Here is a 23,853-nt window from a genome sequence, read left to right as displayed (position 1 = left end):
CCAGTAAAACAAAGATTTGCAGGTATTTTAATCACTAACCAGTCTAAGTACAAATGCTATAGGGGAACAGCATTACAGACAGCTCTTCAGGTGGCCTAAATCTTACCCAGCACCTTGATCCCATACGAAGCACAATGCACATATCAGATTTCAAGTATTAGCTTAACTATATGGCACACAGGGAGTTCCAGCTTTCATCAAGCAGCTAAAAAAAGTCTTAGTATCACAAGCACATGAAATACAGGTGAGCTGGTATTGCCACAAAGCATTAATTTTTAATTAATGTTTTAAATTCTGTCCGAGCCACCAATAATGACACTGAAAGTAAGAAACACCTTTTCCTGACAGCCAGTCTACAGAAGATTTGTTTACTTATCAAAAGGAAAAAACTCTTTGCTGTGTTTTTGTTTAAAGCATGCATTGCTTCACAAGGAACAGCAGTCTCTATGTATTTTGGATGTGCTTGGATCTTCAGGAATTTCAGTTGCTTTTCAGTCTGGTAAGTTTTCATATAAACATAAAATCCATCAGTATTAAATATGGGATGATGATAATCCCATCCTCTTTTTCCTATCCTCCTGCCCAAACTCTGTATCTCCAATATTTCACACATCCTAAAATGCTTCATATTTTCAATTAAACCATGGCACCAGTCTTTTGCCATTCCACATTTATGTCATACACTATCTCCACCTGACATATTAAAAGTAAAGCAATAGTTCAGGCAACTTGTATTTATTCAGCTTTGTAAATGACTCAGTGTCACTAATTTCTTACTTTCAAGAAAAGACACAACCTAAGTTTCAGATGCTAACAAAAAAAAGCAGTAACGAAACCAACAACTTTATTTATTTTCCCCTGAAAGTTGAAAACTCCACTTACAATACATTGAAACAATCCCCCTTAAAATCAGCAATTGACTATTTATTCTCCACTCTGGAGCTCACTTTTGTGTGTGACTTCTAGTAGAATTTTTCATGAATTCTAAAAAAATAAATATCACATTCAGATGATTTTGGTCCAGAATACCATAAATGGTCTGAAAGCAAGTATTGATAAAACATACCACAAAGGAACTTCTAATTAGGGACAATAAAGAAACCAGGTACAAGATGCAGAGTTTTTCATGGCTCAAAAATGTCTTATTCGGGCATCAGAGATACATGATGCTCTTAACCTGTTTCTCCACACTCTCTTGTTCATAAAACCCAAATCCTTCTGCTTTACTTACATTCATCGTGGCCTCTGAAATTGAAATTGAGTAAATTTTGCAATCTTAGCCCACTAAAGCTACCCTCCTGCCCCTTTTACTGAAATTCCTTCTCGTGAATCACCCTGAATAGCTGGTTCACTCCCATTAAATCCCAGGTGTTCCCACTCTGCAGAAAACTGCCAACATAATCCAAATTAAAGAGCTTTATTTTAATTAAATGCAATGATTTCCCTTTAATTTTAGAAGGCCAAATTGCTGCCCATTTAGTATAACCTTGATGATTCTACAGACAAGAGGTGAATCTGTAAATTAAAAATAAATCCAGGACACCTTATTAAAAAAATTAATATAGATTAAGAGGTGGTGGAGCCTGACTCCATTTTTATAGGTAATAAGGTATAGAGAAAGGCACACAGCTGGTGACTTTCCATCCAACTACCAGATGCCAGAGGCCAATACACCTGGCTGTGCTAAGTGCATCCTCATCCACACAATGGTAAAAGAAAATTCTGCAGTAATGACAAGTTCTCTTTATGAGAGACAGCAGATAGCTAAAAAAGCACACTGCAATAATGCAATGAATTCCAACCTCTCTCTTGCAAGTCACTTTACAAAGGCCAGTGTGACAGCTCAAGAGAACAGCATTACTACCCCATTCTTTTTCGAGATGGAGAAGATGCACAGCATGATTTGCAGGATTAGAGATTTTCTTTATAGGGACTAGAACACTCTACAATTTAATAAATATAATAAATTAGGATTTGCGTGACATCATGAGGGGAAGACATGCTTAAAGGTGACATATGACTATTTTTTCATGTGTTCCAAAAATGAATGTGCAATTTCTTTTCCTACATGAGAAAAATGAAGATTATGTGGTAAAAACATAGCTGATTTGTGTCACTACCACAGGAGGATTTCAGAGCAAATACTTAAGGTAAAAAAAGAGGAAAAAGAACTCTTTAAATGCAGCCAAGTTTTCAGCAATAGGAAAATGCCTCCTCGAGTAAACTGCTCATGCCTCTTCTCCTCCCTCCTGACGACAGAGACTGCTTATTTTTCCCATCTAAGCAGGAGGAAAGTAAGCATTTTTGCAGAGGCCTAATTAAAAGCTAAAACCACCCTTAAAAAAATTCTCCTCTTCAAGAGGGCTGAATTTGTACTGTGCAGTATTTAAAACTCCATGCTATTAAGACTTCTGTAATTCAGCATGAGAATACGAAATGAATGTTTATCTGTCCTCTTCAGGTTGACCTTCTAGGTTAGAGCAGGCAAGAGCACAGATGCAATATATTTTTAGAATACAAACATATCCCAGCAGTTTGCTACACCATAGCTTGTCTTTATTTATTTTTCCATTGCTCTGCTGGAAACACCTTTCTAAATTTATTGCCTTGAAGTTTCGTATTCATTCTTTCCTGGGCCAAAAATTTTGATTTCTTTACATCTAAACGGATGACAAAAGCAAAAACCAGAAAGGTAATGTAAGGCAACACAGATGTTAGGAGCACAAAATCATAGCTACAGGGCTGAAGTTACAGGTGCACTGAATCACAAGCCCAAAATCACTATGAAAAGAATGCCATGTCCCACAGTATCTGGTACTGCTTGTTATCAGCATTATCTCAGGAAATGGAACCACATACTAGAAACAGACTGAAAGAATAAACAATTGCTTAAGATAGTGCAGTTAGAAATCTTGGTTTTGATCTAGCAAAGTGCATTAGCAGGAGCACATCAAAACTTTCTCCTATCTCTACCAGCCCATATTAAAAATCTGTTATTTCTGCATTTTTTAGGAAAGCAGTAAACCTATGCTCCACTATTGTTCACTCACTCATTAGTAGCTTTACTAAAATCCTAAGCATCCTAACCTACTGCTCTAATTCATAAATGTAACAAAGACAAATTTTGCAGCTGTTACTCACAGAAGTGATGTTATTAAGAATTCACACTCTAAGAACTGTAGGTATAGCTTCTTTTTTAATGTGGCAGTAGACTGAACAGCAATACAGCTTTTAGAAGTTTTACTCATCATTCATTGCTTTCAGTACAATTTAAAAAAGCCTCGTCTATCCCTTTCTTTCTATTAATTACATTTGTTGTACACTAATAACTGAAATCTATTACTGCTGCTTTTTCAGCCTCTTCACTCAGATGAGGCTCTACTTTCCTCCTCAGAAGTCAAAATCATTTACACCTTTTCATAAATCCCAGACTTGTTCAAAAGCACAGGTAAAAAAGCATCAAACATACTTAACAAGCCATTTTTATGTATTTGGACAGTCTAGAGCTTCTCAAGTCTAAATTGAGTCTCTTGCGTCTGGGCATGCAGAGATGTTTACTGCTTTAAAAATAACACCTGTTATGTCCTAAATAATAATACATTTTTATCAATTAACACAATTTTATTAAAAAACTAAATGTTGAAAATTATTATAAAGCAACCTCTGCAGTAGCTCCAACAGAGAGATTTGGGTTTTGTTACCCCTACATAAAACCTGTGCAACTTAATTGTCAGTGGAGTAGAGACACAAGATGCCTCTGGCTCCTCCAGAGACTTTTCTTCTTTCTTTTATGTTTCACTGATTTTGAATAATGGGTGAAGTGCCAAATACATTAAAACCCAAAAGAAACATGCATGTCAGAACTGATGACTGCTCGGGTAGCTACGGTTCAGAAAGCACAACGTTCCAACTGGATAAATGTTCACCAGCCACAACATGAGTGCTATATATTTGGGACCCAGCAATGCAAAAAAACAACTAAGCACTCACCAAAGGAAAAAAAAAATTTGATTACTATTTTTCTGTCTCTTTCAGGATGTTGGTTTCTACCCATCCCCAGCCCAAAAATAGCCATTTTAAAATACAATGTATTGCAATATTTTAGCATTATATCAGAAATACAGTGACCTTTGGATGAGTCATTCAATCAAATCTTCTCAGCAAAGAAAAACAGCAGACCAAGCAAGTAAGCTTTTAAGACATATTTTGACACTTCTGACAGAATTACTGAATGTTCAGCTTTGAATATTCAAAACACTCAAAAAATAGCCACAGACTTTGGAAGAACTGGACATTTATAAAATGAGCCAGCATATGCTCGTGAAGATAAGAACACCAATACTCCAAAAAAGAAGCAGATACTAAAGAAAATCAGCAGAACCTGCTAAACAGCCATTAACAGTTGCAGGGTTAAGAATCACAGGAACTACCAGGTTGGACCAAACAGGGACTGGCACAGTTGCCTAAATCCAAGCAACATTTCCAAGATATATCCAAAGGCATGTTAAGTTATGGGGACTCCTGAGTCATGTTAACTACAATTACTCTCCAAACATTTGAAAAATAAAATTTCATAGTGCTTCTAAAAAAACTTTTAACAACTATAGCCACTTCAGACAGCTTCAACTTCTGTGTCTTGCTAAATTCAAGGCTTCAACAACACCACACTTCAACATATTTCCACGTAAGATACAGGGATGTGAAACATTCTCCTCTCATTATAATGTAATTCTTCAGAAGTTCATCACTGTCCTGTGAAGTGAGAGCAATTCTTCTACATAATACACTATGTCCCTTCTAAGTTCTTCCTGTGTTTCTAAATAATTTTGCTTTCTTAAGATGTCTTTTGATGCTGCAAGGTGTTTTTTTCTCAGATAGGATGATAAATTCTGTATTGTAAATTATGGGAGGATTTTCACTTCTGACAGTAAAAAAATAAAGTAAAAAAAAAAAGAAACAAAAAAAAAGCAAAAACAAACTAACTAACTAACTAAACCAAAACAACCCCACCCAAAAGTAAGTCATGAAACAGGGGTAAAAAGATCAAATAGTAAGCCACATGCCACTTAATCAGTGCCATAGATAGTTATTGATTTGGTTCTCTTGGGAGCCAAGAGCCAAAGCACTTTGACAGAAATGCACATCCTCACACACATTACAAACACTTTACTGAAATGATCCCATGAGAGATGAGCAGAACTGAATTGCAGATGCAGCCCCCAAGGGGCAAAACAAGCAACACCACTGGACTTACAAAGGGAAACAACAGAGGCTATTTTGCATAGGATTCACTGTCAGGTCAAGGAACACAAGAGCATTAATGTGCAGACCATATGCAATACCCAGTAATCACAATTAGTATCGCCTTTTTTTCGGCCCATCCATGGCCAGCTTTCACTGAGGCAAATACTACAGAAAACAGCACAATGTCATTCAGCAGTCTGCATTCTAAACACTCAATAGCTAAGTTGTCCTTTTGGTATGCAAAATTTCCGTAATGCAGGAGTAGCTGCATTTGCCTTTTACTTCTCAGAGTCAATTATCCTTACTCTTTCACAAGAAAAGGAGCCAATGTCATCCAGTAGCCATTACATTGAACTTTTTGTTCACATCTGAAAATGTTAGGACCCCTTCTACTTGAAAATGCTATTTGTGATGTTCTTTTTACTCATTTGTCCTTCACACAAAGGGCTCAGAGTAAAGATGAACGTCAAAAATGCCAGACAATTCTGTTACAGACCAGCATCTTAGAGAGAAACATCATGATCTCTTGCTAAAAATATAGTGAGTAATCAGAGAAAGTTTCAGTTAATATCATAAAATCAGGTGAAAAGGGTATTGCCATGAGCATATGGATGGATATAACAGAAGGAAAAGAGGTAATACTTCTACCCAACACTGTACTGTCTAAACAAATTTAACATAAAAGTTAAATCAAAAAGTAAAGTCTCTAATAAGCTTTGTGGAATCCCTGGAATTAGCAACTATGGAACTAATATTGAAGTGTTTGACCAAAGCATCACATGGGAAAATCCTAAGAATCAATGCAGAAGTGGGGGGGAGAGAAAGCAACCTCAAAAAGAGAAGTATCCTTTAAAAAAAAAAAATTAAAAAATTCAACCAGAACAGTAGTTTGTAATCACAATTACTGCAAAGACCACAAAGCTGTAGGTTTTTCTATCTACAGCTTTATAGAAGAAATGAGAATAATAACAGGACTTTGCAATACATTAGCTGCACTACTCCATATCCAGTGCTTCACAGTGCACAGCAGTCCATGAATTACCCTGTTTCCACAGTAGCCTACATACTCCTACCACTCCCTCCCCCTGCCACCTCTCCCAGCTCTGCTCCACTTCCCTCCTACAGATACTTAATGTTGATGGAGCTTCAGGTAATCACAAGCAGTCACAGACGTAAGTTTGCAACAGACCCATCACCTCAACTGTGCAACATTCTTCCCTGAACCACAGCTTCCCTTTCCTCTCCCCACAATCTTTCACAAGATCAAGCAGAAATTCCCCCAGGCATTATCTGACAGTTCTGCCAGTGGGCTCAGAAAAGGCAATGTAAGCACCTCCAAAATACCGTAACACTATAAAGCTACATAAAGGGATTACTCCCAGCAGACAAAGTGCCAAATTAATTCTCCAAAGTCCCTCAATACTTAGATACAACTGTGCAGGTAAATCTATGTGATTGGTAACTGCAAGGGAACATTTGGGCTTTGTCTATACATAAACATTTGAACAAGTGTAACTGAAAGACTTATCTAATGAGGCTGGTGATTGTTCACACTAGGAACACCTCCACCAAACAGATTTACACTGAATTATGTGGATTTCAGATACCACACGAGTTTGCCCACTTGGAACCCGAGTGTTATACAGGTCAATGACAATCTCAGCTATGCATTAGTGCTAATAGTCTATTTTACAATACATGTACTTATCATAGCATGACTTTTTTTTTTGAACAAACAAACAAACTTAAATGAACATGAACTAATTACATACCAGTCAAAATCTTTAAGGGTAGTAACTCTAAACTTCAATAGAACTACTTAAGTATGGCTAAACAGAATATATTACCTTTTCTCTAGTGATAAGGGATGAATTCTAACCATTAGCACACAGGCAAAAATGTCAAATCTAGTTTAGATAGAACTGATGATTACTGTTAATGTTAAACAAGACCAAAAAAAGTCACCTTGTGTAGCAATAATGAGGCATGTATTCTTATTCTTACTCTTATCTGCAGTAAATGCAATGAGCTATACTGCATATGTCGGTCTGGAAATTAAACACAAATGTCAAACTATAATTTTACAGCTTCCTTTTAGAAACAAGTTTTTAAAAGCTGAAGGGGCTAACTGGTTGTAATAACAACAAAAAACCCCAAACATCTTGCAATCACAGAAAGCAAAATGCAACTCTTACCACTCCCAGTTTTTCAGAAGCATTAGCTTTCCACAGGCGAATATTCATCTCATCTGAGCCACACAGAATGTATCTGTTATCTGAAGTCCATTTTACAGTGATGACATGCTGCATTCGTTTGGTATGATAAACCTCCCTAAAGCAAAGAGAAACATTTTAAAATTTTCTACCATCACTTTTCTCACCATTACCTTTCAAATAGCAGAAGGCATTCTCTTTAAGGCAAAATGTATTTCTTTACTTTTTGTTGCTGTTGTTTTTAAAGAAATCTGATTTTTTAAACAGTGTGCTGATCTTCCTATAGATAGAGATACAAATAAAGTGTGACAGAGTGATAAAGGACCACCCGGGATAAGATGATTTTTAAATCAGTGCTTTCATAGAAACTATAGTAAAGAGTTAAATAACTCTTTCTGCAAAACATGCCAAGGATATAGAGTGATATGCAACTGTTCCTAAAATAATTTTAAATAATATGCTTTTACATTGAGAGTATTACAGAATGGGAAAGCAGAAAAATAGATGCCAAAGAATTTGACACTACCATTGTGAATAAGAAAAAGAACAACAAAGAAACACCTCCCAGCTGTTCATTTATGATATGGCAATGGATTTGCTACTCTTCATGATTTCCCTCCTTCACCCAAAAATGGACTCCATTTCTTCTTTAATTTCTGCTGATCAAACTCCTGCTCAACAAGTGCTGTTGAAAAATGTTTCTGCATGCTACATCTAAACCAATATTTAAGGTGAAATCTTGTCTAATTTTCATTAAGTATGTGTCAAACAAATTTATTCTTTCATTTTTGCTATTAAAATAAAGGATTAAATATATTTTTCTGGTAATTTTTGCTATTTATTAGCATTCTGAAAGGAAGGAAAAAGAAAGGCCTATTTATTGTCCACCAATAGCCACTTTGACGTATCAGTCGTGCTCTACAGTTTATAAGATATTCTCTTTCTTCTACTCAGTTATTTTTGCAAGGAAAATCCAAGTAATAATGTAAAAGAAATATGAAAACAACATCTGCTTCAAATGTAGTGGAGAAACTAGACTGGGGTCGAGCCAAAGTGGTTGTGAGAAAAAGAAAAGTAAGCGATACATCAGAATAAATAAGCTTTAATAAGCTTAACCACGTCCTGTAGTTCACCAGCAAGCAATACTCTACAACAACTATGTGGAAGACTAAGCACAAGACACATCAGAAAACATTAATAGTCACATCAGCTTTTCATTGTTTAATAGCCTGTGTGCACATCTGCACCTCCACAAGCACTTCTACGTTTACTTTCACTCTACTGACTCAATATACTTTCATTCCGTATGACTCAATAACAAAGCTTTTCTTCAGCCACCTTTGGGGAACTAAGTACTTTGGAATTTGCAGCCTTTGCCTATCCTGTGGCTGTCATCTCAAGGTATTATATGTCATTTTTCAGGGACAGGAAAAACAGAAAACATGGCCAAATAACCTGGATCTGTCATTTAAAAGTTCGCACAGAACCACAGTTCTGTTTTTTAAGCATTTATTAAATTTACTCAATTCCATAATAACTCATATTTCTTAGGGCTAAACAATTTCATTATTTAAATTTTCATTTAAAAATAAAATAGAAAGCAATTGAAGTTAGTTTTTCACATTGGCAGGACATCAGAAGTCAAAACTAGAAGAGCATCAGGATCCTTACTTACAGATACTCTCAATTGCCCTCTCAGTTCTCCAAGTAGGATCAGATCTTCTACACAGAGACTTTTCTCCATTCCATAAGATTAATATGAACTGTGCAATTCTAAAAAAACCCAGCTTCTAAAGAATTTTAAGTGTACCAGAACACTCTAGTCATACTACATGAGGCAAAACTTTTCATTTGTAAGGCTAGGATTTATGGCTACCACACAAAAGGGGAAAAAGTGGGGACAGAGAGGGAAGCATCTTCCACAGATCTCGGCAACAATCTGCTAAAATGTGGAATAAAGCCTTTTACTGTTGCATTGTGGGGTCTGCAAACTTCCCCTCAGTGATGTGTACTAACTCTGCATATCACCACTTTTGTGAACATTATTAATCCATACAAAGGAGCTGCTAACCATACTGTTTAGTAATGCAAGAATTAGAAGAAAAAACCCAACAAACCTACAAAGGAACTGCACTACCTAATTACATTTAAAGTATTACTGGAAGACAAAAAGAAAATTAAAACTATCTGCAGATTAGATATAGAGGGAATGCAAACAGTCACTCTCACTCTTTAATGCAGCACAAGAGCACAAATAGTTACACAACATGCATAATTTCATCCATCAATAACAAAAATATACTCTTTCACCAATATTTCAACATTTTCACCCTCAAACCACCTAGAACTCGACTTAGTAACAACTTTTTGGGGCAACAAGGTTGGAGAGAGGCAGTCAAGCAGAAGTAAAATAAAGTTAAGGATAAAGAAAAAGGAGGAAGAACTGACAAGAGAGAATAATGAAGGTAGGTTTATGAAGATCAAATGATACCAGACAGATCAGATAACTTGCTTCAGTTTTCATCAAATTGAAAGAAAAATAAAAAATAATGGAGACACAGTAGATTCGATCTGAACTTCAACCAAATATTTAATATACTGACTTATGAAATCTTAGATGAAAAACTAAATCCAAGTGAATTGTATTCAAAGTACTGTATTACAAATCAAAACCAGGTTAACGAAATATGAACAAAAGGTACTAAGTGTACTGAAACAGATCACAAAAGTGTCCCTAACTAATCCTCAGGAATTCATACAGCAATACATTTTACAAAATCTCTTTAGCAATTATCCGTATAGGATAAAGACAATCCCTAGAAAACCAAATGCAATAATGTTGCAATACACTACAAACATAAGTGGTGACAAACAGTACAAAGCAACCTAAAAACATTAAAGATGCATAAAGAGAGAAATCAAATGGGATTCACCTTGGTAAAATACAAAAATTACTACACTCAAGCACAATAATCCATTCTAATTTTAATTCCATATTGGGGAAGTACTACTTGTTAAATAGTTCTGCTCTTGATTCATATTTCAGAATTATGTCAACTACACAGCCTGTCAGCTTCAAGCTACCAACAGAATAAGATTTCAACATTCACAGGAAGTGAATGCCCCAATGAAGATGTTAATGAATGAATTAATAATTTTGAAGATTTGGGAGAAAGTCACTGGAATGAATAACAGCAAGAGAGAAAGGTGTAACACTACTCACCTGCTGTGACCTTTGTCTACAGGAAAAATGCGGATGGACTTATCAAAGCTGGCAGACACAAATTCTTTCCCAGTGGGTGAATAATCCACATCAAGAACAGCAGACACATGATCCATATGCACCATCACAGGTGACTCCAGAAAGCGCATATCAAAAGTATATAAGCTTTAAAATAAATACATCAATAGCTTAATATCACTACAATTCCTAAGTAAACTGGACATTTTACATAAACCACACTTAATAGCAGACCCATATTACAAAGGGCACTCCTTAAAACAGCTCGTAACACATGAAAAGAAAGAAAACTGCATTGTTTAGGATTTGAAAGAAGTTTTTTAACCAGAGGGTTTTGTTATTGGATCAGACCTAGGTTTCTTGCTCACTATCAAAGGACAGATAGGCTCCACAACGCCCTTCACAGGTCACTGACTCCAAGCATCACACTGGCCTGTTTTACTCCATCTTCAGACATAAGTATGCACCCTGAACTTATAAAAGCTTCTCTGAATCATTATATCAAGCCTATAAATTCTGGAAGGTTTCTAAATATTCCCATATATGCACTCCTAGTAATTCAGAGTCTACTGTAGTTTCATTTGGCTGGCACCCTTTTTTACTGCCTAATTATCTTAGGCCAGACAAGTCAGGAAAGCTTGGTGTAGCAAGTGTAGGAGTGCAGGGAAAGCTTGGTCCTTATACATGGAGAAGCTAATTCAGCAGAGCACAGTATCCATAGAAATGCATTATGTTTAAAGTAAACACCCAGCTGCTGGACCACAGCTGGTTTGCTCTTGAGGACTTCAAAGCTCACATAAGGTCTGCCTCTACTCCCTTTGAATAAAGAAGTCAAGTGGTACAAGCCAGGCATAATCACTGTACAGATCATCAAATAAGTTTATGTGCTTTACAGACAATGCATTTATTGAAACCTGCTTAAGATAAACTATTTAGTAGAACTATCAGGTTAAAAGAATTTAATTCAGCAAGTTTTTCACCCTCCTTTCTGCAGATGAATACATAACTGAAATCAAATATCTTACTGAACGCTATAATGGCCATTATTGCTTCTTCCTTCTAAATTCCCAAAGAGAAAGTATGCAGCATCATATTCAAAACTGCTACTCCATATAATCAGCAAATACTTGCATATGCATTGCTGATACATGCATTTGCCTTTGTAAATTAATTGCTTCAGGCTGCAAGAGGACAGCAGTCCCTGACAGTAACAGCTATATGTTTTAGTTTAGCAAGAGGAAGAAGGAAAAAAAATTAAGAAAAACAAACCAACCAAAAAGCAAATTCATAAACAAAAAGCCTAAATTTACAAACAAACCTAATAGTTTTACCATACCATAAATACAAGAAAAACAGCACATTTAATATAACACCCACTTTCAAGGTCTGAGCCAGATGCCATTTCCTTGGAAAAACAGCCTTAAGATAAGTGATAAAATTCCTATGTTCTAGAAGAAAACAGTGATCTATTGTTAGATCACTGACTTCCTGGAAAAAAGGATATGGAGAACATTTGCAATGGCCTAGTTTTGAAGAGACAGCTTTTTCAATATCAGATTAGCTGTTCACATGAATAGTATTGTTCAAAAGTAAAAAACTGCTCCGAGACATTGAAACGATAAGTACTGCAGCCTCCAGAACTGTCTCACAAAAGATTAATTTTTTTTTTAAGAAATGTTCTCATCAAAATAGCTGATCAGTACAAGAGCTGGCAAGAAAATAAACACTTATATTGCCTCAGACAGGACCAACAGTACATATTTTCCAGGTCCCATTTCAAGTCATACTTGCATTGGTTCAGCTGCATTTATTCTAAGTTACACTGCTTTTTACCCCACAAGTCTGAAACATAGAAAGAGGCAGTCTACTATCAATTCCTATTTCTTATAATCAGTATGCCTATAATTCGCTAGGTTATTAAGTGATTCAAGTTTAAAGTTTGAGTAGTCTTTTAAAGATTTATTTTAGCATGAACATAAATCACCAAGACACAAATTAAAAATGTAATATGTCCAGGATTATCAAAAAGCAAGGTCATACTTACTTGTAATCTTCATTTGCTGCTGTAAAAATGAAAGCTTCCATAGGGTTCCAACACAATGTATTTGTCCTCATGTTCAAGATAACCTTGAAGAAATATATTTGCACATTGCTACCTTGTTATAGGCAGTAAAACACTCACTGTAGTTCAAAACTTCCTATATACCACTGAAGACAAGCACTTTGTAGATAGAGAATTATGCTAGAGGAACAGTGACATGACAGAGTATTTCCTCAGCAGTGTTAGAAGTGAAACTCAAGAACCTCCTGTCCCTCATCATATGCTTACTGTTTTGAGCTATACAAAAATTAAATTTTCCTCTGTCAATCACCTTAGGATCAAATCCTTTTAAGTGGTCATTTAACATGGAAACCTGCTAGTGGTCAACAAGTAAATCTAGAACTTCTGAGAAATTTCACTTCTCCATCTTATTTACAGGTCCCTTTAGTTAAGTAATCTGTAGACACACCTAATTAAATTGTTATTTGAAGGGACAGTCATTAATTGAAGCTGTGAACCAGCATTTGCAAAGCAATTACAACATTTTTATGTTCTCCCAGTTATCACCCCTTCATTATTTTATGTCTGAAATTGCAGCTCATGAATTCTCCTGGACAGTTGCCATTTCTTGCTGAAGTGCCAAGCAATGTATACAGAAGTTACTGTGTTGTCATCTACTCAGCACTATCACTGTATCAGCAATGAATCATTCCTCACACATTTGTAAGATTTGCTTGCTGCTTGTACACATATGGCCAACAAAGAGGCCCGAAGTGGGAAGAAGGCAGCTGATAAACTAACAAGACCCTTCTCCTTTGCTAACTGCAGACTAGACAATAGGCATTAGGAAGCTGTGTGCTGGACATCCCCACCTTGGAGGACAGTGGGGCCCCTGTGGGACAAGGCAAGGCAGGAAGGAGGTCACCCGACACACCACACACAGCAGCTCTGGCTTCTGCCGAGACTGAGAGGAACTCCCAACCATGGGATTTAAAAATAAGAACTATACAGTATGCCTGACACAAAGTGGATGTGTAATTAACAGACTGAATAACTCTAAACAGGATTTTTTACAATGCTCCAGGACAACTATAATCCTACTTAAAAATCCTGAAATTTGGGTTTTTAAAGCTATGGTACTCAAACCTCATTTTTATTCTTGACTTACTACACCAAGCCCCATAAATTTACACTCATATTTCAGAATACAGTTGCAAAATTATAATTCTGACAGTAATGAAAACAGTCTCAAAACAAGTTAATAGTGATGACTTTACTGAACACCCCTCCAAAAGATCGCAAGGAGTGTGTGCCTATTCTCGTAATTCTCATTCTCCCTAAACCCTCATTTCCTAGGTGACATTACCCTGTTCATTATAAACTCTGTTCTCCAGAACACCACTCATTTTCAGAAACTACATGCATCCAGAACTGAATGTAATTATCAGATGTCCAAAGTGATTGCTAGTTTAAAAAGGGGTCACTGAGATGCTCTATGTTTACACTAATGTGACAACCAGAATTTGCTCAGATTTCAGTATTGTACTAGTTATAAACCTTGCACAGATTTGGGAAATTAATCATCAAGGAGTGTTCTTTATTCCTCCCTGTACAAGTTTATCAGCCACTGCAAAATGAGCACACAACTAATGGTAACCCACCACATGTATAATAAGTATTTTAAATCATGTCACAAAATAACTTCAATATTGCCAAAAATTCCTGCTCCTTCAAAAGGAGTCAAGTTCTGTCATGCTCCAAATCTCTGTTTTTTCACTGAAATTTACAAGCCTTCAGCTCATTTCAGTAGTGGCTTTTGGAATTAAAATAGTGCCTAAGAAATGAGTTTTTCTGTACAGTTCTAACATCAGGTTCAGTAACAACTATGTAAGGCAACCTGGGATGGAAGTGATTTAAGTTGCAGTAAATACATTAATAATGGCATTTCAGAACTATCTAAACCCATACCAGAGCCACCTTTCACCACTATTTTTGATCTATTGTACATCTTATAAAATGGGCAAGTTTAAGTCCTTATTAAGGCAAGACAAAATTGTGAAGTCCCTGAAGACTTGGGGTTCTTGGTTAATTTATTCTGTAAAACATGTTTACAAAGAGTGTTAGTCTGGAGATGCTGAGGTTATCTTAACAAAAAAACAGATTACCCAAGTAATTAATCTGCCTTCCTTTACTACCTACAAAGTATTTGGTTGAGATGAACAGCTAAGAATATAACAAGCAAGAAAAAACACAGTTTCCATCAGCTGTTTAAATGCTAAAGTCTATCTTTAAAACACCCTAAGAGTTATTGACACATGTTGCACAAGAATGACTTTTAAAGTGTACCAACTCCTACCAAAATATTTTCCTCTTGTTGTCCAACAGAATTGCTTTCATTCACGTTTTCCCAACTTTTTTAGAGTAGTTCATATTTTAAAGATAGGTAGAATCTCACTATCTTATCCCTCCCTCTTTTCAACTTAAGGCTTCAAAACCCGCACCCAGGACAGTCAGTCAAGAGAGCTACTGCTGCATGATGTGAGAAGTTGTACTCCTATTTCCATTAATGAAAGGACTGCCACTGAGTTCCAACTGCTTTGCTGATCAAATCCCAGGAATGCATCAGTGACAGAAAACAGTGCCCATACGTAAGTACGGTACTTCTAATTAACAGCACTTTTCTCCTAGAAATTCCAGAGACCATAGCTCTCAATGTAGAAATGGATATTTCACCTCCTTTACACAGGAGAATCATCCCTACCCCTGAAGGAAACCCAGTACAATGTTCATGGAAGCAAGGAAGTACTAATCAGTTTTATTCCTCTAGCAGGAAATGCACCCAAGCACACTGCTCACCTGAGATACACATATCCAAACACGTGCACACAGGTCTATATGCACATCGGTGTACAGTCTTATATATTTAGCCTATACACATATGAAATGTTCTGTTAGATTCAAACTAAGTTCACAAAGGATCAGACTTCATCCTTTGACCTTGTAACTGCAGCTCTACAGGGAACACTGGCTGTGTTAATTTCAACATTCAGGTCTTCAGCTGGCATCACTGACAAGTTTTTATAAGCAAGTGAAATTTCAGTAAAAATTGTTGGGGCACAGGGAGAGAAAGAAATACTGTTGCCAACAACATTCCTATTTTATAGCTAAGTGCCATTATAATGTTCTAGTGTGTATCAGATCAATGACACTGCAGACGGTATGTAACACAGGAGAACACTGAGTGCATATTCACAAGTCAGAATATTGTATTTCAAGAAGAATATTGTTAAGATAGTTCTGAGGCTCAGGACTACTGAACTTGATTGAGGTTTGATATGTGTGTATGAATTACTGGCTTCTTATCTAAAATAAATACATATATTCTCTTAAATATGAATCTTTACATCATTGTAAGTTCCACATATAAATACTATTTTGATTACACTGCAAAGGATTTCTGAATGTTTATAGCAGGTGCATAGGGAAGGGTTTATCTCCCTGCAAAGGAAAACCACCTTTTCAATGCAGAGCAAGGCTCTCTGGTGGTGAAGATACCTTGTTTCCTTCTGGCAAGGAGGAGGAAAAAAAAAAAGAAAATCACACACACATAGACAGAATGCAATACAAGAACATAAAGTTCTTACTGCGAAATTGCTGTCAGGTCAGGCACTTGATCAAGAATTACAACAGAGTGAGCATGACAGCCCATCTGAATGCAGAGAAGGGCCCTTCTAACTCTGCATTGTTTAAATCCCCAAATTAATTCAAACTCAGAAGATTCAGACAATGAAAACTCAGTGAACAGTTCACAGCTTCCCATTCTCTAGCGTAACCAACACTTACAGGCCATTAACATATTCAGTATGATTATTAGCACCATTAATTGATCTTAAAGAGAAAAACATTACCTTCTTTAATGGAGTTGATTTCCTCATATCATATAGGACAATATTTCTGTCAGAAGCACAGCTTCCCAGAAGGTAAGTCTGAAAAGAAAAATCAAAACCAGTGTGTATGGTCTTTGAAATACTTCCAGAGTGTGGTTAACAGCTTACATCAGATACTTAAGCTATTTCACAAAGCTGGTCGTCAGTTTCTTTTTCAGCCAAGGAAATACATTCATCAATTTTCCTGTGCAGCTAATTATCCAGTACAAACATTTTAAATAGCTTTCCCTGTAAGATTCAGAATCCATCCAGTGCCCTCTGCTTTAAAACTAAGAGGCAAGTCCTCATAAATGCTTTTTTCTACGAGCATAGCCCAGTCCAGGGGTATAATAGGAAGTGCTGTAAAAGATCAAATGCAATTGTTTTGCCATGGAGAGGGTGAGAAGTCTCAGTCACAGGTAGTAAAATACTGGAACAGATGAACTGGCAGCTCCATAGCCACATAACTGCTGTTCTGCATGACTGAGGTACCAGGTATGTATTGTTGTAGGCAGAATGAAAACTGCCCTGCTTTTGTTTTTCCTCTCCCGCACTAACAGAGACAAAAGACAGTAAAATAAAAATATATGGTACTGCACTCCAAAATAATATAACCATAAAAATCCATGTATTTGCCCCCTTAAACATTCCATTAAAACATAAATCAAAATCTAAATTTGGAAAAAAAAATTCAAGGTGGTATAAACAGAGTCTAGATCTCATACTGCTCAAGAAAAATACTGATTTCCATATATAACAGAAGCATTACCTCAATGGGATTAAATTTTACACTGCTTATGCTATCAAAACCCCAAGTCAGAGAACACTTGGGGCTTGTCCTCTGCTCATCCCAAATGTCCACTTGATGGCCACAGGTGGCGAAAACAGGTTCCTTCCAGTGGTGATCAATTCCTGTATATACTGTCTTTAAGGGAAAAAACAAAAAAAAAAAGCAAATATTAAAAAACTCAATTGTATGCATAAATATGCAAGTATGTTCTGTTAGAAAAAAGGTCAACAAATCATTGCATATGGAGTCTCCTATAGTTTTACTCGTTTATATAACTGAAAATTAAGTCACCAGTGCTACCAGAAACTAAGCCTTATTGGATGCACCCTACCAGTAGGCAAGCTTTCTTTTTCATTCAAGTTGCATGTATGCACTTCTTGTTAATTTACAATGGAGTTGGCACTAAAGGCATATTTACAAAATCCTCACTGACTTTTAAGAGTGCAACTGAATTTTCAGCAGGGACATTAATGGGTTCCACAGATATTCCAAAAACTAAAGAGTTTCAAACTATCTATTTGAAAAAAGCAGTTAATGTTTTTTCTAACATAGCTTGTCATAAGTTCAAAGAGCCAAAGTTTATATTTTCAGACTGCTTTTGTCAAAAGAAAGATGTAAAGTTAGTATTTTGTATTGAATGGCTGTGAGGTATTGGCAAGAAAAGAAAGTTATTTAATGCAGACTAAGCACTGACAACACATGTCTGAAGAGATTACAGAGAAATGTGACCAGTTTACAGGAAAGGAATAATTAGTACAGACAGTGCTAAGCAGTCTCTGATGGCATTTGAGGTAGTCCTTTCTGGTTACATGTAAAATAAATGTAATAAAAACAGAAGATACTTTAAAAGTGCCATTACACAATTTGATGCCATCACCCTACAACCCATTATGATAACAGGTGATATCAAACTATTTCTCTCTCCTTCAAAAGCTAGGTAAGAATTGATTCAAACTTGACTCAAAAGAAGAGATGCGGGAAAATCAAAACTCAGATTTACTACCTTTCCAAGAATTGTATGAATAGGTTCTTCTTCTTCTCCATATTCTGGGTTCTCCATTTTCCACTGCTTCACAGTTTTGTCATCACCAACCTGGAAATATTGGACAAAGCATGTGCAGTTTTATGTAAATATATTCCCTTTTATTTTGCTAGATGTGCTTTGCAATTAAATACAGGCAGCCTTTCAAAAAAAATGTTCTACGACATACACAAGTGCTTTGCCTGTTCACTGCACCTCCAAGCTGCAGATTAGCTCTCCTGGTCATAATATTTTGTTAAAACATGTCCATGAAAACATTCTTCACAGCGGCCCACCTGGCACAGTGTTCTTGATCTGTGGCTAAAACAGTGTTAATACAATACCCCAGCCTTGGCTATTGCTGAGCAGTGCTTGCACTCTGCCTCCATCACCTCTGCCTCACCCACCAGCAAACAGGTTTGGTGTGGATAACAGACTGGGAGAGGACACAGGCATGGCAGATGTCCTGAACTGGCCAAAGGAGTATTCTATACCACAAAACAATGCTCTGCCATAAAAGCTGGGGTAGTGGGAGCACAAAGAGGAGGTGGGGGCTGGCTCCACAGTGGCTGCTGCTCACAGATTGTCTGGGCACCTGCCAGCTTGTGAGAGCAGGTGATTGATTTCCAGTTCGTCACTTGCTTCCCACCGCCACCTTTCCTTCACCTATTCAACTGCCTGTCTTGATACGCAAAGCTTTTCCAGTTTTCAAAATAGATGGCTAAATACAAAAAAGGGGAGCTGGAATGATGGCTATTTTTTATGGCTACCTTTTGTGATTTTTAATCAACTGGCACCTGAAACTGCAAATTATATTCTGGAAGTCACTTTGATGAGCATGTAATCAGTTAAAAGGCACTTTCCACCTCAGTTGCTCTGGTCGCCTGTTCCAAACTCTGTTCTACCTCTTGCACTAATGCCAGCACAAGCTTCTGCATGGCTGTGCAGTGACCTGGATCATGCAAACAGGCCTAAAAAAATGTTAGTTTTACAAGTTTATCTTTGCCTCCCTGACTGCACTACCACTATTTCTTCTCTCCCTCTCTCAATTTTCAGGCAGAGGGATTGATAAAAGGGGACAATAACTTGGAGCCACTTCGGATTTTTCACTATGGCTTCCCCTATATCCTAACTACTGTCCCTGTGACCTGGTATATACTTCAGACAAGACAAATATACTGTAGTTAACATGGCTCTTCTATGACCAGTTCAAACAAAGCAGAATTTCAGGACACTCTAGTTTTCAAAAATAGCTCGTACTGTGTCATCTTAGAACTGTTGCCAACAGGAAGACATACTATTTCCAGGCAATTTACAAACAACTGAATCTGTTGTGGTTGATGTAAGTTAATAAAGCTTAATTAACATGGAATGATCTGGACTTAGATTATCTTTAATCATAGTATATGCAAATGGTTACTTTTTTACATGCTTCTATGTCTTTCAATGAACATAATCCATTTACTATTTTAATGAAAACTAGTTTACTAGAGTTTTAATTACATTACCATCTGTTAGCTATTTTCTGGTATTTACCCCTTCGTTAGTCTTGAATGACATCCGTGTCCCAGCATCAGAAAAAATTTCATTGTAACTAGAACCGTCAGGTTCACCGACAAATTTAATAAATGTATTCACACAGTATCTGAATATTGTATGGCAGAGAGCAAGCTTCTCAGTGGAAAACAGATGGTGAACAGGCACTCTACTGCTGCACTGTATTAAGGAGATACATAATACTTACAGTGAAGAATGATGTACCACAGAAACGGACACACATGCCTCGAACAAAGCCTTCATGGGCTTGTATAGTGCGAATACACTGTCGTTTGGTCAAGTTCCAAATTTTAACCTGTTAAAAACATAGATGCAAATATTCTGTAAGATCTCTACAGCCCACAGCTGCAGTTCATAATTCAAGTACAATAGATCACACGTGCTGTAATGAAATGGCGGAGTTGGCTTATGCATTGGTCAGATTTTATAATGTTAAAAACTATTTAAGTATTCCCTTCTTGAAAAATAATTTTAAAAGTGAGGCTGTTTCCTTCTTACCCTCCCCCTGACCTAAGCTGTATACTTTCTCCATTTTGCACTCCCCTATTTTTGAACTGGAATTCTTGATAAAAAACACCAGCAATTAAAAATTTAGCAAAAAAATACCCCTTTAAAGACAAAAGCATAAAGAAATTTGGAACCAACAGAATGTTTTCAGTCCAGTTGCTGTACTATATTTTCTACAGATGTCAACCTCTCACAGAGGTTTCTATTTCAAAGCTTTTGGGCTCATTTGAAAAAAAAACCCCACCAAATAAATGGAGGTCAGATTTTATATTTTTAAGTATTTATAGTACCAAGTACTTTACTTGCTCCATCAGTGGATAAGAAATCTGGCTAAACTTTCATAGCAATTTGTTCTGCTTCTCTCCAAAAAGGTAACCCTCCCTTATACTACTGCATGACATATGCACTTTCTACAGAAAGCAGAAAGCAACCAACTACCCAGAAGACACCTCTAAAATAATCAAGTACTACAAAATTAACACCGTAAGGGTGAGAAAAGACAGGGGATTCAGGGAAGATGGGTATTTTTTCTGCAACAAGTTCCAATTAAAGTGTCCTTGATTGTTATTTATAATATTTATGTAAAATAATCACATATATATAGGGTTAGCATTTTTTAGACAGTATGAAAAATTGTTATTCCAACAAGTTTTTGGTTGTGTGCCCCTTGTCCCTAGCTAATCTGACAGTTTTAACTGCTTTAGGGGGAGAAATGGAGGGGTCACGTGGGTAGCAAAAAGAAATTACAATGTGTATTGGGTTTAGATGGCCAGGTTTTGTGGGGTGAGTCTACAGGGGTGGCTTCTGTCTGAAGCTGCTGGAAGCTTCCCCTATGTCCAGCAGAGCCAATGCCAGCCAGCTCCAACACAGACCTAGCACTGGCCAAGGCCAAGCTAATAAGAAATGGTGGTAAGGCCTCTGTGGTAACACATTTAAGAAGAAAGAAAAGTTAATGGGATGATGTAATTGCACTCAGAAGAGAGGAGTGATCATATGTGAGAGCAATAACTGCAGACACCAAGGTCAGCAAAGAAGGAGGGGGCAGAGCTGAGGCTCCCATACAGCCCATGGTGAAGACCATGGTGAGGCAGCTGTGCCCCTGCAGCCCATGGAGGAGGTTACTGAGAGCGCAGAGATCCACCTGCAGCCCATGGAGAAGACCGAGGCCAGATGTACCCAAAGAAGGCTATGTATCCACAGGAAGCCCTTGCTGGAGCAGGCTCCTGGCAGGGACCTGTGGACCCATGGGGAGAGGAGCCCACTCTGCAGGTTTCCTAGGACCTGTGACCCTGTGGGGAACCCACACTGGAGCAGCCTGCTCTTGAAGGACTGCACACTGTAGAAAAGTCAACCACACAGCAGCAGTTCATGAAAAGCTGCAGCCTGTGGGAAGGACTTACATTGGAGGAGTTCACGGAGAGCTGTCTCCCATGGGGGAGTCCCCATGGTGGAGCAGCAGAGGGATTCCTCTCCCTGAGCAGAGGCAGGAATAACTTGTAATGAACTGACTAACCCTCCTTCCCCATTTCCTGCTGGCAGGGAGGAGGTAGAGACCAGGAAGCAGGGAGGGGAGGAAAGAAGGTACTTTTAAGGTCTTATTTTACTTCTCATATCCTGCTCTGACTTCGTTAATAACAAATTCAATTAATATCTCTGAGTTCAGTCTGTTTTGCCCTTGATGGTAACAGGTGAGTGATCTCTTCCTGTCCTTATCTCAATGCATGAACCTTTCACTACATTTTGTCTCCTCTGTCCAGTGGCAGAGTGATAGAGTGGCAGAAAGTTTCACCTTCTGAGTGAGGATAAAGGCAACATGCTGAACAAAGACAGAAAGGTAAGGTGTGACAAAACCAACCAAACAACCCAACAAAACATAAAAGAGAAAGAAAAAAGAAAGCAAGAAAGAAAGGTACCTTCCTTGCTGTGGTTTGCAAGCTTACCTCTCCATCACAAGCTCCAGACAGCACTGTAGATAAACTTTTTGGATGTTTGGCCATGCAATTAACTCCATCTCTGTGGCCATCAAGTGAACTAAGAAAGGGTTTTGCAAACACACGTTCTAGCTTTGTGGCATTCAGAGCTCTTGTGTACTCCCGTGCAACCTCAAATGGATGCAATGTAGGGTCATAGTTCCTTGGAACTGCAACAGAAAGCACACATATTAGAAACCCATGTCAGAGCAAGTTCAGAAGAGAGACATGATCAGAGGGATGGACTACCTCTCCCATGAGGAAAGGCTGTGAGAGCTGGGGTTGTTCAGCCTGGAGAAGAGACGGCACCGGAATAACCTCATTGTAGCCCTTCAGTACTTAAAGAGGGCTATGAGAAAGATGGGGACAGACTTTTTAGAAGGTCTGTTGTGATGTGACAGTGAGCAATAGTTTTAAACTTAGTGTAAATTTAGGCTAGATAGAAGTAAGAAAGTTTTTTTACAATGAGATGGCACATGCTCCATCAAGGTTCTGAGCAGCCTGATCCAGCTGAAGATGTCCCTGCTTACCACAAGGCAGGGTGTGTGGGGTTGAATTAGCCGACCTTCAGAGGTCCCTTCCAACCTACAGGATTCTATTATTAGCTGTGTGAAATCAGCATACAATGAACAATTTTGCCACATGAACGTGCAAGAAGCAGAACGCGATGTACCAGGAATAAAGAAGCATTAAGAGCAAAAAACTGCAGAGAGTGACTTCGGTAATACTAAGAGCAACCGCGGGGTACCAGAGCAGCGATTAGACCCTCAGCCCCTCACTCCGCTGACCGCTTTCCGGCCAGGCTCTGTCAGGCCGACACGCAGCTCCGGCAGCCGCCCGGCCCGCAGCGCGGCAAGGGAAGGAAGGCTTCCTCCGCAGACAGACACCGCACCCGAATCCCCGCCCGGCACCGGCACCCGCGGGGAACAACTGCCGGCCCTGGGAAGGAGAGAAGCCCAAAGCCCACTGCCCGGCCGCCCCAGTTCTCGCAGCCGGCAGAAGGGAGGGGAGCGGAGCGGAGCAGAGCGGAGAGAGGCGGGGCGCGGCCGACGGGCGCCCCAAAGCCTTCCTGCCGGCCTGCCTGCCCGCCTCCCCCCTCCGCCGCCGGCCTCATCCCTTCCGGGCGGGCCGGGCCAGGCCGGACCGGGCCGATCCGATCGGAAGGCCGGCCGGGCGCCCCGCTCACCGCGCTGCAGGTCCAGCTTGGTGTCCCGCACGTAGTCATCGGGGTTGCGGCTCAGCACCTTCACCCTCATCGCGCCGCCGGGAACCACGCGCGCACGTGACCGGACGCGGCGCGCGGGCCGCTCTCGCGCGAGGGCACAAGCCCCGCCCCCGGCTTG

At 38.4% G+C, this 23,853-nt stretch overlaps 1 protein-coding gene across 1 annotated transcript in view; it reads right to left on the bottom strand.

The window, feature by feature from the left end:
• DCAF13 (DDB1 and CUL4 associated factor 13) overlaps positions 1 to 23,850 on the bottom strand; it is a 28,281-nt gene extending 4,431 nt beyond the window's left edge. Inside the window, exons 1-9 of the mRNA XM_085053368.1 lie at positions 23,697 to 23,850; positions 22,481 to 22,680; positions 20,221 to 20,328; positions 18,459 to 18,548; positions 17,435 to 17,590; positions 16,648 to 16,725; positions 12,743 to 12,825; positions 10,681 to 10,845; positions 7,440 to 7,575 (exon numbers count right to left, since the gene is read on the bottom strand). Of these exons, the coding sequence (XP_084909494.1) occupies positions 7,440 to 7,575; positions 10,681 to 10,845; positions 12,743 to 12,825; positions 16,648 to 16,725; positions 17,435 to 17,590; positions 18,459 to 18,548; positions 20,221 to 20,328; positions 22,481 to 22,680; positions 23,697 to 23,766 (1,086 nt within the window). The 5' untranslated portion in view covers positions 23,767 to 23,850. The remainder of the gene's footprint in view (positions 1 to 7,439; positions 7,576 to 10,680; positions 10,846 to 12,742; positions 12,826 to 16,647; positions 16,726 to 17,434; positions 17,591 to 18,458; positions 18,549 to 20,220; positions 20,329 to 22,480; positions 22,681 to 23,696) is intronic.
• Positions 23,851 to 23,853: the final 3 nt, after the last annotated feature.

This window comes from Lichenostomus cassidix, chromosome 2 (genome assembly GCF_008360975.1).
Source record: "Lichenostomus cassidix isolate B80296 chromosome 2, HeHo_3.0, whole genome shotgun sequence".
Taxonomy (NCBI): Eukaryota; Metazoa; Chordata; class Aves; order Passeriformes; family Meliphagidae; genus Lichenostomus; species Lichenostomus cassidix.
The sequence above is the reverse complement of the archived record's forward strand: the minus strand, read 5'-3'. Positions and strand labels throughout refer to the sequence as shown.